Below are 19,284 nucleotides of genomic sequence, written 5' to 3' on the forward strand. Positions count from 1 at the left end.
AATAATGATTCATGTATTGTGAAGCCATTCAGTAAATTGGGTTGTCAGGGATTGCCAAAAAAGGTTTAGAGGTCTTGTTCTTGATCTTTCTTTCTCTTTTTTTTTTAATTTTTTTTTATTTTATTAATGACATTCTGCTGTAGTCATCTTATATGTGACTTTTCTTTCCAGAACTAGTGAAGTTTTGTTCTCCAAGTTCTCCTCCCCCTAAAAACAAACAAACAAAAAAAAAACCCTCAATGTAATTTAATAAGTTGGTAGCTTTTGTCACAGATGGTAATTTAATAAATGAAATAACTATACTTTGTTTTCCTACAGGCAGGGCAAGAGTCCTTCCGCTCCATCACAAGGTCATACTACAGAGGGGCAGCAGGGGCTTTACTAGTATATGACATTACAAGGTGAGAAACTTAATGAAGGACATCAGAAATATTTTAGAATGTACAATTAGATTTTTTTTTGTCTGTAAAAATGTTATAGATATGTTTAGGTGTGAGTGAGTAAAATAAACTGAAATACAAGCCATGCGAAAACTGTAGTAAATGGTGTATTAACATCATCTGGTCTAAATCTTCAAAAGTTAAGAAATGCCAAGTGAAGGTTGAACCTTACCTCTGTACCATATGGCCTTTAATTTCATGATTTACTTTTTTTCCTCAATTACAATACATACGCACCTGAGATCCTCGGTGGGCTTGTACTTGGGTGGCTAACCTTTGTTGCCACCTGTATTGCCACAACTTTACTCCTATTTTTAGTGAGCTAGCACAATCAAAACTAGCTCAGGTATACCTGCATGTGTTGTAATCATGTCTCCTGTGCAGTATAGCTATACAGTAACTCCTCACTTAAAGTCATCGCAGTTAATGTTGTTACACTGCTGATCAGTTAGGGAACATGCTTGTTTAAAGTTGTGCAATGCTCCCTTCTAATGTCGTTTGGCAGCCGCCTGCCTTGTCCACTCCTTGCAGGAAGAGCAGCCCATTGCAGCTAGCTGGTGGGGGCTTCTAACCAGGGTGGACCAGCAGCCCCCCTATCAATCAGCTCCTCACTCCCCTAAGTTCCTTGTGCTGCAGCCGCCCAGCAGGCTATCGCTGGCAGTTCAGCTGTCCCTCCCCCCACTGCCATGTGCTGCTCCGGCCCTCTGCCTTGGAGCTGCTCCCCAGAGACTCCTGCTTGCTGTGCAAGGAGGGAACGGGGGGGCTAATGTCAGGGTGTCCCCCTCCCCCCTGCTCCTGCACCCCGCTTACCCCTTCTCCATATAGGGCAGGGAGGGGACACAGATGGAGAGAGACAGAGAGTTCCTGGGGCAGCAGCTGCTGTCTTAACTTCCTGATCCACTTAAAAAGACAATGCACTTAAGAGTGGGTCAGCTTACTTAAAGGGGCAGTGTGCATCTCTCTCTCTCACACAAGGTGTGTGTCTGTCTCTGTCTGCTATGCTGTCTCCCCTCCCTCGTGTTCATGCTGCCTTGTGTGAGAGGCTACATTAACAACAACGTGTTAACCCTTTAGGGCTCAGCCGAGTGCTAGTTCATCATTTAGCAGCAAGGCATTCCCTGGGAAATATCCCTCCCTTTTCCACCCTCTAACTTCACCACTTCAACCAAGCTTCACAATAATCATAGCTGTGAACAATATTAAATTGTTTGTTTTTTTAAAATATACTGTGTGTATATCTATATAATATATAGTTTTTTGTCTGGTGGAAAAAAATTTCTATGGAACCTAACCCCCCCACCCCCCCATTTACATTAATTCTTATGGGAAAATTGGATTCGCTTAACATCATTTCCCTTAAAATCACATTTTTCAGGAACATAACTACAATGTTAAGCAAGGTGTTACTGTATCCTTAGAAGGCCTGCAGGATGTATAATCAAATTTCCAGTTATGGAATTTACATATGGTATTTACTCATTTATTGTAAGCCAATGGAGCTTCCAAGTTAAGGAGAGTAAAGTGCTCATCAATAGCTTTCTTTTGCCCGTTTTTTTTTTAAACCCAGAAAACTAGAAAATTAGGACTGTCGATCACAGTTAACGCAAGTGATTAACTCAAAACAAATTAACTAGATTAAAAAAAGTGATTAATCAGTTTTAATCACACTGTTAATAGAATACCAATTTAAGCTTTATGATAAACATTTTTGGATGTTTTACTACATTTTCAAATATATTGATTTTGATTACAACACAGAATACAAAGTGTACAGTGCTTACTTTATATTTTTTCTTACAAATATTTGCATTGTAAAAAAGATAAAATAAATAGTATATTTAATTCACCTCATACAAGTGCTGTAGTGCAATCTCTTTATTGTGAAAGTGCAACTTTCAAATGTAGAATTATTTTTTTACATAACTGCACTCAAAACAACATAAAACTTTAGAGCTTACAAGACCACTCAGTCCTCCTCCTTGTTCAGCCAATTGATAAGACAAACAAGTCTGTTTATATTTATGGAAGATAATGCTGCCCACTTCTTATTTACAAGGTCACCTGCAAGTGAGAACAGGCATTCACATGGCACTGTTGTAGCTGGCATTGCAAGTTATTTACATACTAGATATGCTAAACATTCATATGCTCCTTTGTGCTTCCACATGTAGATGCTAAAGTTTTATATTGTTTTGTTTGTGAGTGCAGTTGTAGAATTATTATTTTATATACTTGTAAGCTGCACTTTAACTATAGAGATTGCACTATAATACTTGTATGAAGTGAACTGAAAAATACTATTTATTTTGTTTATCTTTACAGTGCAGATATTTAATTAAAAATAATATAAAGTGAGCACTGTACACTTGTATTCTGTGTTGTAATTGATATCAGTATATTTGAAAATGTAGAAAAATATCCAAAAATATTTAATAAATTGTAACTGGTGTTCTGTTGTTTAACGGTATGATTAAAGCGTCAATTAATTGTGATTACTTTTTTTAATAATATGACAGCCCTATAGGAAATTCCGTACAAGATCTTTTAAAAGTTGTTACAGCTGCATGGGTAAGCACTAAGAAAATATCAGAGTTTGTGCTGAAAGCAGAATGCTGCTGTCTGTATGTGTCCATTATAAAGTCAGCCTATACACCTCCCAGTTGCATTTTAGATATACCCTAAGATGCATTGCAGGCTTCTGAACTGCTTACTGCCTGAAAACTGTGTAGGTGGACATGAGGTTCTGAATTCAGGATTAAAGCATTAGTGCAGGAGTCGGCAACCTTTCAGAAGTGGTGTGCTGAGTCTTCATTTATTCACTCTAATTTAAGGTTTCGCGTGCCAGTAATACATTGTAACGTTTTTAGAAGGTCTCTTTCTATAAGTCTATAATATATAACTAAATTATTGTTGTTGTATGTAAAGTAAATAAGGTTTTTAAAATGTTTAAGAAACTTTTATTTAAAATTCAATTAAAATGCAGAGCCCCCCAGACCGGTGGCCAGGCCCCGGGCAGTGTGAGTGCTACTGAAAATCAGCTCATGTTCCGCCTTCGGCACATGTGCCATAGGTTGCCTACCCCTGCATTAGTGTTTTCAAAGTGTGCAGCAGACCTCCCTTTGCACCTTACAACCTTTGCAGAATCCTTGCTGCGGTTCATGCATGTTTTCATTACACTTCTTCACTACATATCTAACTTATTCACATTTACAAGCTAATAGTTGAAAAGTGCAGTATGTAATTTTTTTCAAGGGTCATAACTATTGAGTTGAAACAAATTTCATCACAACGAGTAGCAGCTTTTTCAGTAAGGGCTGTTTCCATGCTAAGGCCACGTCCAGACTAGGAAATAAAATCGATTTTAGATACGCAACTTCAGCTACGAGAATAACGTAGCTGAAGTCGAATTTCTAAAATCGAGGTACTCACCAGTCTGGACGGGGCGGCATCGATGTCCGCGGCTCTCCGCGTCGATTCCGGAACTCCGTTCGGATTGATGGAGTTCCGGAATCGATGTAAGCGCGCTCGGGGATCGATACACCGCGTCCAGACTAGACGCGATATATCGATCCCCGAGCAATCGATTTTAACCCGCCGATGCCGCGGGTTAGTCTGGACGAGGGCTAAGTTTCATCTTTTGCAGCCTCAGTTGTACATCTGTTCAAAAAGAGTTGTAAGAGTTTTTTTTTTTTTGTGATTTTGCTTGTAATGAAACAAGCATCTTCATGCAAAAACTGTTTTTGTGGGGGCAGGTTGTACAAGGAGAGTGAAGACTATATTTTTTTTTTCATTTTTCTTAAAAGAAACTTTTTTACTTAAACTTCCTAAATACGTATTCTTTTAGGCAGAGACTGAACCTGGAAATCTTGACTGTAGCAGTTGCTATTGTATCCACTGCATTAGTGTGTTGTGGTGTTTTTTGTTTTTAAAGTTGGAATTATTTAGGTCTTTTAGAAGAATTCTTTACAATGTGTGGGACCTTTTATTGATTACTCTTAATGAAAGTTGTGGTCATGAAATCTACAGTTATATTGCTGAAAGCATCCTGTGTGAACTTGCTGATTTTTAGGTGAAGACAGCCACCATTTTGTTCTTGCTTCCCTGTTTACTATTACTTGTCTGCCTGTTCCTTTCCCCCAGGGGGAATTCTAGCTGTTTTCAGCAGACGTGTTTCAGAGCTCAGTGAGTTCACTGTTTGAGTCATGAGGTGGAGCTTCGGAGGCAACAGTCTTCTAACTGGCACCCTGAACCTTGCATGCTGACACTCTCTGCCAATAACGAAACAACAACAAACCTTTGATCGTTGAACTTGAGGTGTCTTTGAACTTGATGAGCTTTCCTTTCCATCATCCACCTCCTTTATCCATCCCTTTACCCCTGGCTCCCTTAAGCTAATAACATTCTTGCTATCAGAAAGAAGGAAAGATGCGGTTAAAACCTCCCATGCTCCTTATGGCTGAGAAAAGGGAAAGGTAGGTATGGCGAATAGTGGATCTTGCAGCAGAATGGAGCAGCAGCCTGTGGCATAGCTCAAACTGGAAATCTTCATTAAAACTACATAAATGAATAACAAAATTAATACATGTATATTAGTTCAACAAATCTTCATTTTCTGCATTCTTTTCAATGCATTTCATGCTAATATAAAAGTGTTTTTGTTTTTTTTGTCGTGTCCCTCCCCTTCGAATGCCAGGGTGTACTTGCCACAGAATATGAGTGAAATCTTGGCTCCATTGAAGTCAGTGGAAGCTTTGCCATTGACTTCATCGGGGCCAGGATTTCACCCTTTATGTCTTGTGTCTCAGAGTATATTGAACTTTGATTATGCTTACAGTATATTGGCTTGTGTGTGAAATTAATGTAAGAAATCTTGTCACTGAAATAAATTACTAAAGAAAAATCTGTGGGTGATAGCATTTGGACAAATACTTTTTTCTTGAAGCATCACTCTTAATTTTTGTTCTCATTCAAACTCAGGAGAGACACTTTTAATCACTTGACAACCTGGTTAGAAGATGCTCGCCAGCATTCCAATTCCAACATGGTCATTATGCTTATTGGAAATAAAAGGTAAAAATAATCCTTTATGAAATAGAAGCTAACGAGTTTTCAGGTAATAAAGCTTTATGACCTGCTTGTTTAGGTAATAGTTCTCCTCTGATATTTGTGATTCTTTGTAATCAATGTGCTAATTTTAGATAATTTTTAAACTTTAATGAAAATAAAGATTTTTCAGTGCACAAAAAAAAGCACTTTTCTAAATAGTCTGGATGTAATAACCTTATTCATGGATGAGCTGTATGCACTCCTGCTCTGTCTAGATCATTCAGAAGTAAGTTTAATTTAAAAAGACAAAGTCCAGTAATTTTGTTTAGGTTTAGTTTTTGATGCTGTTAATTAACTGAGCTAATTGCATTTCTTTCTAATACTACTTGAAATGTAAATTTTTGCATCTGTATGCCAGAGTGGTTACAGTTTTTCCCTAAATTTGACAAAAATCTGTGTCTTTTCCTGAAAGAATGGTGAGGAGGGGAAGAAAAAGCATTTTTATATATAAAACTCGAAACTCATACTATGCGGTTCACTTCATAAGCACATTTATGCTGCAAAAATTAAAGACACACTCACTGTCCAAAATGGAAATTGTGTTCAGTAAGTGAAACTAAAGTAGATCTGGTTACACTTTTAAAAAACATGTAGGTTTCTATAAGCTAGTTGGAAAAAAAAAATGTTTGCAACAAACTGATACAGTAACTGATTATCTAGACCTGTTTTTCTTGTATCTGGCATTAAATGAAAATGCAAGTAAGTAGGATAAAAAGTATATCGCAACACCTAGCCTATTAATTTTCAGTCAAAGCAATCCAAATGTGCTAAAAATGCTCTCTTGATTCTGAAATGGTTGAACAGGAACGTAGATCTTCAGAAAAATGATAATTATTAAATCAGCACGCTTCTTGAGTTTTCTACCATTTTGATTCAGCAAACTGTGACAGCATATTAGTAAACAGATTTTTTGGTAAAAATCTGGAACTTCAATTTCAAATACTAAAGGAGAAGATAGAAGTTCAGGATTTATGTGATGTGTCAGCTATGTTACAGCTGCCTTTTCCTGGTCTAAGATCAACCCATCTCTATGCCTGAGAAATTCTACAAAGGTGTCAGTTGTAATGGTAATTTTTGTAATGTGGATACGTGTCCACTCAGTTGAACTGACTACCAGCTCATTTCACAATCTGGCTCATTCATCTAATATTTTTCCATGAAATCTTATTTCCATGTAAAATTAACTTTTAACATGCTCTGAAGTCAAGTAATTGTGAAATTTGCCTAAAAATTTTATATTGCATATAATCTGGAAAAAGGACTGTATGGCTAACTGACAATTTTCCATTAGCCAGTGAAATAGATTGAATAGTCAAACTGGCAAACGCGAACTTTTCTGAATTAAATGTACAAGCTACACCTATTTTACTTAAATGAGTGGTCTCATATTCTTCTGGTCATGTGAGCTAAAATATGGCAGTGGGGGAATTAGCATATCGTGTGGCAAATTAGATCTGCGTTGTGTGTATGAGAGAGATAAATACCACATCAGTTTGCATAATATAACTTCTCTTTGTCCAGCCATGTTAGAAGAAAGACAAGCGATGATAAATGTGGCAGGCTGCAATTTCATTCACTTAAAATATCCAGGAGTACCTGGCAATAAATTGTACAGTGCAGGTCATCACGTTCTTAATAATTTCCACGTAATCCCCGACCTTGTCCCAGCCATCCCATTGCTGGGACTCTGCTTCCATCACCTCATATAAGATGAAATGGAGGCTATAAAAGATCAGCGCCCTGCTGTTCAAATCATTAGGAGCCCCCAACCCCCTTTCTCAGGTCCCGTAAGGGATGCTTTCCTTCAAATCCTTTTTTCCAGTCCATTTTGTCCGATGAACCATATCCCTTGCATACCAAAGACCTGCACTAGACATCTGCCATGAGTTTTATGTACTCTGTTGCAATATTGTACCATAAATCCCCTGCTCTACCTCACTGAGTCCCAGACTTGCTGGTGGGAAAGGCAAAGGAAAACGTCCTGTCCGAGCCAGTCTGGCAGTGAGGAAAAAATTCATTTCCAACCTCCAAAGAAATGGGTGACTATTGTAATACCCACAGTGGGTCATGAGAAAAACACCTGATCCTTTTTCATAGTTGTGGATGGGTGCTACAAGCTCAATCCTGGTAAAAAGTGCTTTTCTGGAGCTGCCTATGGTATAAATAACCCCCATATACACTCATCTCGTCAGCAGGAAAATCAGTGACCCAACGCTGACTTGGCCCCAGATGCTTCCTGCCCATCATGTAAACTTTCCGCCTCCTTCCCACCCATTGTAGGGGGATCCCTTAAAGGGGCAGCATCCCTTTTCCACCGACCAGCAAGATAAAGACCTCTTGCATGAAGGCTACGATGAGCACGTTTTCCCAAGCTGCTAGGGGACTTATCTGTTTGTGTTTCTCCTGCTAAAATATACTGCATATTTTGAATGTATTCTTTTCCAGTTAATTGCTAATATGTTAACTAACACATAACTGGGAGTGTGATGATCCATTAGTTTGTGTGCCACAATCATTAATATCACACTTAAAACTCCTATTGCTTAAACATAATCTGTTAATGTACAGATATCTCATAACTTTGTTACTTTACAATGTGGTGAGATTTTTTTTAAATGCCTTTAGAAAGCTACAATCCTAAAGCAAAAGGAGCAGTAATCTTCAAGAAACAACCTTTCTAATTTTTCTTTAGATTTCACTAGGCTTTAAAGGAAAAAATACACCCAGCTGAAACGTATATACTACAACAGTGGTTTTATTTCTTTAATTCTAGTAATGGGGAAGATTACTTAAATTATAAAGTATCCCTAACACTATAATCCAAGATATTGCTTAAATTGATGTTTCATTGTAAACATTTGATAAAGTATATGCAAATAATATAGTCAGAATAAGACTGTACAGTGCAAACTGCATTGTTACATCTGCACAGTAACAAAGCACCAAAACAATACAGGTCCTATCACTTAATCCTTTCAAAAGAAGAAATAATGGCAAACCTTTACAGCTGTACTAGTCTGACAAGACCAAATACTTTAAATCATTGGAATGAGTAGGTAGGGATAGGGTTGCAACCTGGGGTATCAGAAGATACAGATAAGACTTCACTTCCAAAAAAAAGTTGAGAAATAGTGGGTTTGGACTGGATTCACCCGTCGGCCTACTCCAGTTTTAAACTGGTGCAATTGCATTGAAATTAATGGAGGAGTTGTACTAGTTTAAAACTGGCATAATGCTGCTGTGGGTTAATCTTATATTATAGTGGCTGAGACTTAATACCCAGCATTTCTTTTCTTTACTCCTTTCTCCTCCCCATTCCTCAAGTTTTAGGAAATATTCCTTTACTTTAGTCTTTCAAAAAAGGGAATAAGTAGAATTTTGGGGAGTAACTCTGACATCTCCTTAGGAAGATTAAGGTGGAAATAAAGAAGCCTTAACTCATTGAGTTTAAGAAGATAAAGTACAGGAGAATTTTCAGTCTTTATAATTTTTATAATGATGCACACATGCGCGCACATGGGTGCGTGTGAGTTGGTATGTAATATCAAGGCAGCAACCTTTTCTATCAGATATTTGCATGAATATTTGAAATTGTTACTTACATTTAGAGCTTTGTTCTGCATATGTGTTTTAACATATTAATTGTAAGAACATTTTAAAATATCCTAAAAATTCTAAACCACTTTTGAAACTTGCAGATCTCAACTGACTGTCAGACACTGCATGTACATATTAGCTCAAGCCTCAAAGTCATTATCAGGGCAGGTATCCCAGGACTTCCAGAAAAAACACTGTGCTAACTTGCCACAAACTTTGAGTCAAATGTTTAATATGATGAAATTGTTTGTTTGTTTTTTTCATAAGTCATATTCATTACACAGTATCTCTTAGTATCTTTATAAATGCAGCTATAGTCTTAGTGCATGTACTTAACCAAAGAATACAATCAAAATTGTTATATTAACACAAGACAGTCAAAATACCAGATACGTATCTTGTGATGCAAAATATAAGTGCAGTGGGCGAGATTAAAAAGTAAACATGAAAATAAAATATTATATAGATACTTCACTCTTGTATACATTGTGTTCATCAAAATTGTCATTATAAAGTCAGTCTGGCACTAATATTATCCGTGGCTACAAGATTTTATCTTTTTAAATGGGTGTTCAGTTTACAGTTAACTATTTTACTTGGAACACTGTTTGCAAACATATTTTATATGAACAGTTTAGGTACAACTTTTAAAAAGTGTAATCCCTCCTGTCCAAAATGAAGGTAAGCAGAATAGACAGGAAGTAAATATATCACTCTGCACACTAACAAAATCAGAATTGTTATGAAATAGCCATAGCTATTAAAATTACCTTATGTAACTCACATGTGATGTCATTTTTTTAGTTGTCCAATCCAAGTACGCTATTTCCTAACCTACAATAATAAATTTTTACTTAGACTTCTTCAGAAGTAGAAAATGAGTAGTTTTCTGTATCAGTCACTCAATTTCACCTGTCTGTTGTAAAGGAGTCTTTGAATATGCAACTTCAAGACCAAAAATTAGGTTTTGTTAGAAACAAGGTTTAATGCAACATAGAATCATTTAGAAATGTTTCTCTTTATGATTTGTAATACTTTTTTTGTCTGAATATAAGATTTCTTTTGTTGCATTTGCAATCCCTACATGCCAATGTTGTGTTGTTGCATGTGAACTCTAGAAAATGAAGCTGTTTGGTCCCTTTTTATTTCACAAAAAGTTTATTTGTATAAGTTTATTTTTACCAGTTTAAATTTCTGGAAGGTGGATCAATTGATGATGCTACATTTGAGAGGAGAGATACTTGCCTCTAACAATAGTTCTCTGAAGTTAGTGTCTATTCATGCATGCTCCCCTATATTTTCCTTCTGGAAGCTGGTTCATTATAAATTTTATGCTATGTCTGGTAAAAAATAACTTATTACTTCAAACAGATGTAGTATGACTATTCCTTATGGTACCACTGTGGCATATTTGACTTGAGGTAAAGATTTCTATCTAATAGATGTGAATAGTTCCCTTGATGAGAAGCACATGAAAGCCATGTGAGGTACGTCTCTAAAGAAACTGCTTTTGGAGTCTTCTTACATGTCCAGGTAAGTAACTCTGTCTCTTGTTTGGTCATCTTAGTGACTTAGAATCTAGAAGAGAAGTGAAAAAAGAAGAAGGTGAAGCATTTGCACGAGAGCATGGACTTATTTTTATGGAGACATCTGCCAAAACTGCTTCTAATGTTGAGGAGGTAACTGCACTTAACAATTGTTCTTGATAAGGTTTTAATTAAACAGTTGGTTTTAATCTTTTAACATACTTTCCTGCTGCTTTATAGTGAGTTTTTTTAATCTCATTTTACTCTCCCTTTTAGAAATATAACTTGAACCCCACTCCTCATTTTTCTATTTTGTTTTTTTTAAATATTCTGAGACGATGTTCAGTAAAATGTAGTGAACACATCAGACTGAGTAAATTGGTGAGGCTGCAGTGTTTAACTTCCTGCTATACTACCTTTCTACAAGAGTTTTCAGATATTTATCAGTTTAAGAAAGCTAAGATGTACGTTTACAGCATTTCAAATATAGTGTCAAAATACTGAGTGTTGTAATACTGTGCCTCTTCCTCGAGTTTTTGTTAGCAAAAATTATGGGTCACCCGATGAAATTAATAGGCAGAAGGTTTAATACAAAGAGAGGAAGTACTTTTTCCACACAACTCTCAGCTAATCTTTGGAACTCATTGCCATGGGATGTAGTGATGGCCAAGAGTATAATTGGGTTAAAAAAAGAATTGGATAAGTTGATGGAGGATAGATCCATCAATGGCTAGTAGCCGAGATGGTCAGGAATGACCCTAAACCTCTGATTACCAGAATCTAGGAGTGGAAGTTAGGAATGGATCACTCTCTGCTTGTCCTGATCAGTATGCTCCCCCTGAAGTTCTGATATAGGCCATTGTTGGAGACAGGATACTGGGACCGTGCTTAGACTCTTCTGTTCTAGTATGTATTTCTGACGGTTTAGTCTGATTTTGGTACTTTTTCATATTGTGTTCTTAGCTGTCTGATATCAAAAGGAAAAACAAGGTAAAACTTCTTTCCGTGGAAGGAAGCTGGAAATAGAACCCACAGCCGCCTTACTCCCAGTTGAGGCGTAGGGCTTTCATGTCCTGCAATCAGAAGTAGTACAGTCCTGTCTAGGAAAGTTGAATACAAACTTCCTAAATTATGTAAGATATGAATTCTCTCTGCCTGCTGAAGGGATCCATACCTTGTATGAGTCAAGCTCACATCTAGAGCCACTAAACAGGATCCTATTTATATTTTCCCAGATTGGTCAATGTTTCCTTTGGTCTAAGGCACATGTGTTCACCAAAATAAACTTTTTCACAATGGTGCAAATTCAATGCCTTTGAAATTTCAGGTGAATTTGGTTTCACAATGGCAAAATTGAGGTGAAAGTGTGAGGGTGAATGTTAAATCAGGTTTATAAGTGAAGACTTGCTTCAGCTTTAACCAACCCGGCATGTCTTCATAATATGCAGATATAGAGGATGTGCATCCCAAGGTAAACAAATTTTGTAATATATTTACCTTATCAGTGGCAAGAATTTCTGAAAATGGGGAGGCACTAGAAGAATGTGAGGGAAGCAGTGTGACACTGATAATTCTTCTCCACCCCCACATAATCCCTCAAAAGAACTTTGGGGTAGTGAGCCTGATGATAATTATACAGGAAATCCGATTTCAGTTGCTAGTAACATAATGGAAGAAATATTGAGATCAATAAGCCTCTGGGGAATAATGGTGCCATGAACAATAAACAGCATGCATTCATAAAATAGACATTTTAAAAACAGAATTAGGCTATTAATGGTCCCCAGTGAATTTAGTAGCGCTGTCGATTAATCGCAGTTAACTCACACGATTAACTCAAAAAAAAATTGTGATTAATCGCAGTTTTAATTGCACTGTTAAATAATGGAGTACCAGTTGAAATTTATTAAAGTTTTTGGATGTTTTTCTACATTTTGACATATATTGTATTCTGTGTTGTAATTGAAATCATGTGTTGTAATTGAAATCAGAGTGTGTTTTTTATTACAAATATTTGCACGTAAAAATGATAAACAAAAGAAACAGTACATTTCAATTCACCTCATACAAGTACTATAGTGCAGTCTTTGTCGTGAAAGTGCAGTTTACAAATGTAGGATATTTTTGGTTAAATAACTGCACTCGAAAATAAAACAGTGTAAAACTTCAGCGCCTACAAGTCCTCTCAGTCCTACTTCTTGTTCAGCCAATCGCTAAGACCAACAAGTTTGTTTACATTTACAGGAGATAATGCTGCCCATTTCTTATTTACAATGGCACTAAGAAAGTGAGAACAGACATTTGCATGGCACTTTTGTGGCCAGCATTGCAAGGTATTTATGTGCCAGATATGCTAAACATTTGTATGCCTCTTCATGCTTCAGCCACCATTCCAGAGGACATGCTTTCATGCTGATGACGCTTGTTTAAGAAGTGTTAATTAAATTAACTGTACACCTTGTATTCTGCCTGGTAATTGAAATCAATATATTTGAAAATGTAGAAAACATCCAAAAATATTTAAATAAATGCTATTCTATTGTCTGTCAGTGCGATTAATCACGATTAATGGTTTTAATCACTTGACACCCCTAGAATTTAGTAAATGGTCTCAAAAATCGTACCAGAAATATTTTCATTGTGACTTGGATGTGAGCAAGAATACATAGAGTGAAAACTATCTAAAGGGTAAATTATTATAGTTGTAAGCTGTAATGTATCAAATTGAGAGGAGGAATCTAGTTGGGCATCAGGGTTGGGCCCAATCTTTATTAATGGACTCAATCAGTGGGAGAGGAACTGCACAAGAAACTCAGTGAGCTCCCAATTATCCTTCTGTGGGTCAAAAATAGAGAAAGAGAGGTGCCAAGGAGTGAGCACACCCTTCCCTCATTCTGTTCCCTTACCACAACCACATTTGGTAGATTAGGGTTCCTTCCATTTATAGATACTCTAGAAGAGTGAGTATCTCCATCTGTCTATCGTAATGTTGCACCTCGCTATAGTATCTTAATGCCTTCCACATAAAATAGATTGTCAATAGCAAAGTCTTTAGAGGACTTTGTGGACTCCTTTGCAGATGTCCTTCGGAGTTCTGAAATTTCTGTCTGGGTCAGGATGTCTGCCTTCAAGGGTCAGGAGGATGAACAGGGTTATAATTAGGGCTATCGATTTAATCACAGTTAACTCACGCAATTAACTAAAAAAAAATGGAATTAAAAAGATTAATCGTAACTAACTGCAGTTTTAATCGCACTGTTAAACAATAGAATACCAATTGAAACGTATTAAATATTTTAGATGTTTTTTCTACATTTTCAAATATATTGATTTCAATTACAACACAGAATACAAAGTGTACAGCACTCACTTTATCATTTTTACAGTGCAGATATTTGTAATAAAAATAATAGACACAAAAGAAATAGTATTTTTCAATTCACATCATACAATTTTTCAGTTCACCTCATACAAGTACCATAGTGTACTCTCTTTTATTGTGAAAGTGCAACTTTACAAATGTTTGTTTGTTTTTTGTTTTTTTGTTACGTAACTGCACTCAAACCAAACAATATAAATCTTTAGAGTCTACAAGTCCACTCGGTCCTACTTCTTGTTCAACCAATCACTAGGACAAACAAGTTTCTGTACATTTATGAGACAAAATGCTGCTGGCTTCTTATTTACAATGTCACCTGAAAGTAAGAACAGGCGTTCACATGGCACTGTTGTAGCTGACACTGAAAGCTATTTACGTGCCAGATATGCTAAACATTAGTGTGCCCCTTTATGCTTCTGCCACCATTCCAGAGGACATGCTTCCATGCTGATGATGCTCTTTAAGAAAAAATGTGTTAATTAAATTTGTGACTGAACTCCTTGGGGGAGAATAGTATATGTGCATTCTGCCATATATTTCATGACCTAGCACATGTTCATTTTAAGAACACTTTCACTGTAGATTTGACAAAACGCAGAGAAGGTACCAATGTGAAATTTCTGAACATAGCTACAGCACTTGACCCAGAGTTTAAGAATTTGAAGTGCCTTCCAAAATCTGAGAAGGATGAGGTGTGGAGCATGCTTTCTGAAGTCTTAAAAGAGCAACACTCCTGTGTGTAAACTACAGAACCCAAACAACCAAAAAAGAAAATCAGCCTTCTGCTGGTGGCATCTGACTCAGATGATGAAAGGGAACATGTATTGGTCTTCATTGATTTGGATCGTTATCAAGCAGAGCTCCTTATTAGCATGGATGCATGTCTCCTGGACTGGTGATTGAAGCATGAAGGGACATATGAATCTTTAATGCATCTGGCATGTAAATATTTTGTGATGCTGCCTATAACAGTGCCATGTGAACACCTGTTCTCACTTTCAGGTGACATTATAAACAAGAAGCGAGCAGCATTATCTCCTGCAAATGTAAACAAACTTGTTTGTCTGAGCAATTGGCTGACTAAGAAGTAGGATTGAGTGGACATGTAGGCTCTGAAGTTTTACATTATTTTGGTTTTGAGTGCAGTTACTTAACTTAGATTGCACTGTGGTACTTGTATGAGATGAATTGAAAAATACTGTTGCTTTTGTTTATCATTTGTACAGTGAAAATACTTATAATAAAACATATACACTTTGATTTCACTTACAACACACACATTATATATATAGTCAAAATGTAGAAAAACATCCAAAATCTTTAATAAATTTCAATTGGTTGGACTAAGTGGACTTGTAGGCTGTAAAGTTTTACATTTTTTTTTTAAATGCAGGGTTTTTTGGTACCTAATTGTACATTTGTAAGTTCAACTTTTTAAATAGATAGTGTTTTTCAATTTACCTCATAAAAGTCCTGTAATACTATTTCTTTTGTTTTTTATAGCACAAATATTTGTAATAAAAATGAATATAAAGTGAGCACTGTACACTGTTCTGTGTTGTGATTGAAATCAATATATTTGAAAATTTATAAAGCATCCAAAAATATTTAAATAAGTGGTAGTCTGTTATTGTTTAACAGTGCGATTAATTGCGATTAATTTTTTTTAATCACTTGACACTACTAGTTATATAATAGGAATGCTTTATGAAATAGGAAGGCTTTGCAGAGTTTCCTAAAGGAGGTAAAGAGCACTTTTTAATTATCTTTTCATGCAGCACTAAATTAAGAGGTGGCATGAACAGGAAATAATCAAAAGGATCTAGAGAAGTTAAAACTGTAAGCAGGAAATAATGAGCTTTGGCTTATAACACACAAGATAATGGATATGGGAAAAATTAGGGAAATACTTAAGAAAGCATGATGCTAAAAAAAAAGTCCTAGATGAGATGATGAACACAAGTAAAATTAGATTTTACGTTGAAGGATGGGCAGGCAGTGCTGTTTTGAGCTGCATAGGCAAAAGGTGTCACATTATGAAGAAGTGAGGTGAATAATGGCTTTCCATAAAACATTGTTGAGGCTGCACTTATCTGCATTCAATTCTAGATACCAGTCAGTAACAAAAAGATGTCAAGAAATTGAAGGGTGTCCAGAAAGGTGGTGTTTCTGGCCTGGAGGGATTAAATTATGAGGAAGGAATTATAAAGAACTAGAGGGACAAGGTCTTGCAAGCCCTCTTTACTCAGAGCTCCCATTGACTTTGGTTGACTTCACAACTAAAAGATGGTGAAATGATAGTTTATGTGTATTTGAAGATGATCCAACTAGAATTAATGAGATGAAATGAAGCAAAAGTCTTGTGGGCCAGATATCAGGAATGTTTATCTTTAATGATGACCTATAGATTATTTTTCCAAAGGGAATAGTGGAAACGTCATTGCTTGAAAAATAAATTTGGACTATAAAATGCCTTAGTATTTGTACTGTTTGGAACCGTTCTGCATTGACAGGGAGATGGGTGTGATGACCTAACAGATTTTCCATATTTAACTTCCTTAAGTGTCTGGATTGTTACAGTAATATCTAATTTCCAAATTAACTCACATCAAATAAGTGTCAAAACAGATTTACACTACTCTTTCCACTTTTTATGTCTATCAGAGACATTGTCAAAATGACTATTGAACCAAGGTATGTTTTTACCTAATTAACCATAACTATGCCAAGAGCAATTGTAGCCCCTGCAGAGGTGGTTCACCATCTTTTCCACATAGGTATGGAAATGCACAGTTAGTCCACTATACTAATGCACTAGTTATCCTTTTGTCTAGTTATACATCCAGACAGTTTTTTGTTTTTCCCCTTTTTTTTAAAAAAAAAATTGCACTAATACCACATTAAGGTCATACAGTTGTGTTAAAATGTAATGTTAATCCTTAACTTTTTTCCTCGCTCACATATGCATTACAACTGGATCTTTCAATTCTTGATCACATTACCTTAGATATGTGTTGTCGTCTTTGATGTGTGTGTGAACGTGTATATAATGCTCATGTACAAAGGGGTAAAATTGAACTTCAAACCTTCTTGAGTGTGCACTGTACAGCTATAATCTTGAATTAGCATGGCATTATGCATTTAACAGGTGACATAAAAACATTTTGGATAAAGGGAGTACCAGGTTGAGTTGTTGGTGTTCGCTCTAAGCAGTAAGTCTCATTTTAATGGGAAGCAGCATGGTCCATTAGACTGGGAATCAGGGGACTCTGGTTATATTTCCTGGTCTGCTACTGACCTGCTGTGTGATCTTGGGCAAGTTGCTTCACCTCTTGTGCTTCAGTTTCCTCATACGTAAAAAGGAGATAATGCTTTACCCTGCTTTGAAACCCTTTGAGAGCTATAGGTGAAAAGTGTTTTATAAGAACTAAATATCATCTCTTTTTAAAAAGTGAAGTAACAAATTCCTCCTAGCATCTAATGGAGAGAGAAATGTTTAGTCGTGAACCTACTGAGTCTCTCACACCAACTGAACCTTGAACTTTCAAGAGACTGGGTCTCTGCTCCCAAGAGTCTTGGTTAGTGTACTGGGTAATCCCAAGTAATGACGAACGATACGTTCTGTCTCATACCATTGTCTCTTCATGTTACCATGATCAAGTGGTAAGGAAGAAGGGGGACAAAGTTAGCAGAGCCCAAAAAGGGATAAAGTTTTACAGCGGTTATTGACATATTGAATGGTGGGATAGTATCTGCAAATGAGGGATCAGCAGATGATTCATTGAGAGACAAATAGCAGAGCTATGAGGGAAGAATGGATAGTTCAGTGGCCTAGTAACACGTACAAAATCTAGGTTGTTAGTTTGAACACAACCCAATTCATTAATGTCCAAAAGCTGCTAGTATCTTACTTCTGCACAGTGGCTACTGTGAAACAAATCAATGGTCAGTACTTCCTGTTAAGGTCATCACAAGAATTGCAGTCACCACCTACTGGTACAGAGACGTAGCCGTGTTAGTGTGGCATCTGACTAAGTGGGTATTCACCCACGAAAGCTCATGCTCCAATACGTCTGTTAGTCTATAAGGTGCCACAGGACTCTTTGCTGCTTTTATTAGTACAGTACACTTGTGGACAGTGCAGGGAGATAGGGCACAGTCATGAGGTCATGGTCTTGGGGACTGAACTGTCTTTCACTCTGGTGAAGTATACGGGGACAGAGTTGATGCACATTGACAGGGTGAAATAGGGATGTTTATTGAAGATTTGTCCTAGCTGGTCATATTTTATGGGTACTTCTGGCTCCAAAGCTGCTGCTCCAACTGTTTTCACAAGTACTAAATTCATATTTAGAAAATTATGGAGATGTCAGGTTCTGGGTTCCGTTATTTTATGGGACAATAAAGGGAATGTTCATTCTAAGCTAGTACCCTTCTTCCTTCCTTCCTTTCCCTCCTCCCAAGTTAAATGAGTGAGTTGCAAGTGAAATGGGCAAGATGAGAGTAACATTTGATATTATTAGATGGAATATATTCCTCCTAGAGTAGATAGGGGAGATGAAGATGAACTATGAGGAACCCGGTGTCCAGTGGGAACAGACTTTATAGGCAAAGTGGTTTGTCAATATGGATATTGAAGTCTCCCAAGGTAAAGGATTGTCTCTCTCAGGGGTGTCAATAAGTTAATATTAAGGAGTTGTTTAAGGGAAAGAGACCTTGAGTTCCAGGCTGGGTCAGTCAAATATAACTCTAGCTTTTCAGAGGTGGTTTTGTATCAGTAACATCTTATTAGTGGATTCATTGTCTAGGATCAAGTGCATGGTATGTCTGCATTTTAGTCTTAGCCTGTGCTCCTTCATGTATTTGCACAAACCTTCTTTCTGTCTACACACACAACTTTCAAGTATGTGCTCATTTGTGCTTTGAACCCATGCTTGCTTTCATGGCTGGGGGTAAAAGCCTAAACTGCACTTTTTAGTTTTGGCCAGAATGAACCTACTTTGCAGTGAGAATGCAGGCAAGTGCCAGTCCTCCAGTGCCCTTCATACTGTTTCCCCTCCCCCAGGAGCTCAGGCAAGTTCTCCTGCAACTAACAATTGACTGGAAAGAATCCTAGACTATCCCAACACAGAGAACCATGGCATATGCCACCAGACACACAAGTGTAGAAACAGTAAGGACACAGAAACATGGAGAGGGCTTTGCTGTGGGAATGCTCATACTCAGGCTGTGCTAA

At 36.9% G+C, this 19,284-nt stretch overlaps 1 protein-coding gene across 1 annotated transcript in view; it reads left to right on the forward strand.

The window, feature by feature from the left end:
• The window catches only part of RAB2A (RAB2A, member RAS oncogene family), an 80,248-nt gene that overhangs the window by 45,409 nt on the left and 15,555 nt on the right, over nt 1–19,284 (forward strand). Inside the window, exons 4-6 of the mRNA XM_050938943.1 lie at nt 319–401; nt 5,418–5,510; nt 10,711–10,822. Of these exons, the coding sequence (XP_050794900.1) occupies nt 319–401; nt 5,418–5,510; nt 10,711–10,822 (288 nt within the window). The remainder of the gene's footprint in view (nt 1–318; nt 402–5,417; nt 5,511–10,710; nt 10,823–19,284) is intronic.

This window comes from Gopherus flavomarginatus, chromosome 2, assembly GCF_025201925.1.
Source record: "Gopherus flavomarginatus isolate rGopFla2 chromosome 2, rGopFla2.mat.asm, whole genome shotgun sequence".
Lineage (NCBI taxonomy): Eukaryota > Metazoa > Chordata > Testudines > Testudinidae > Gopherus > Gopherus flavomarginatus.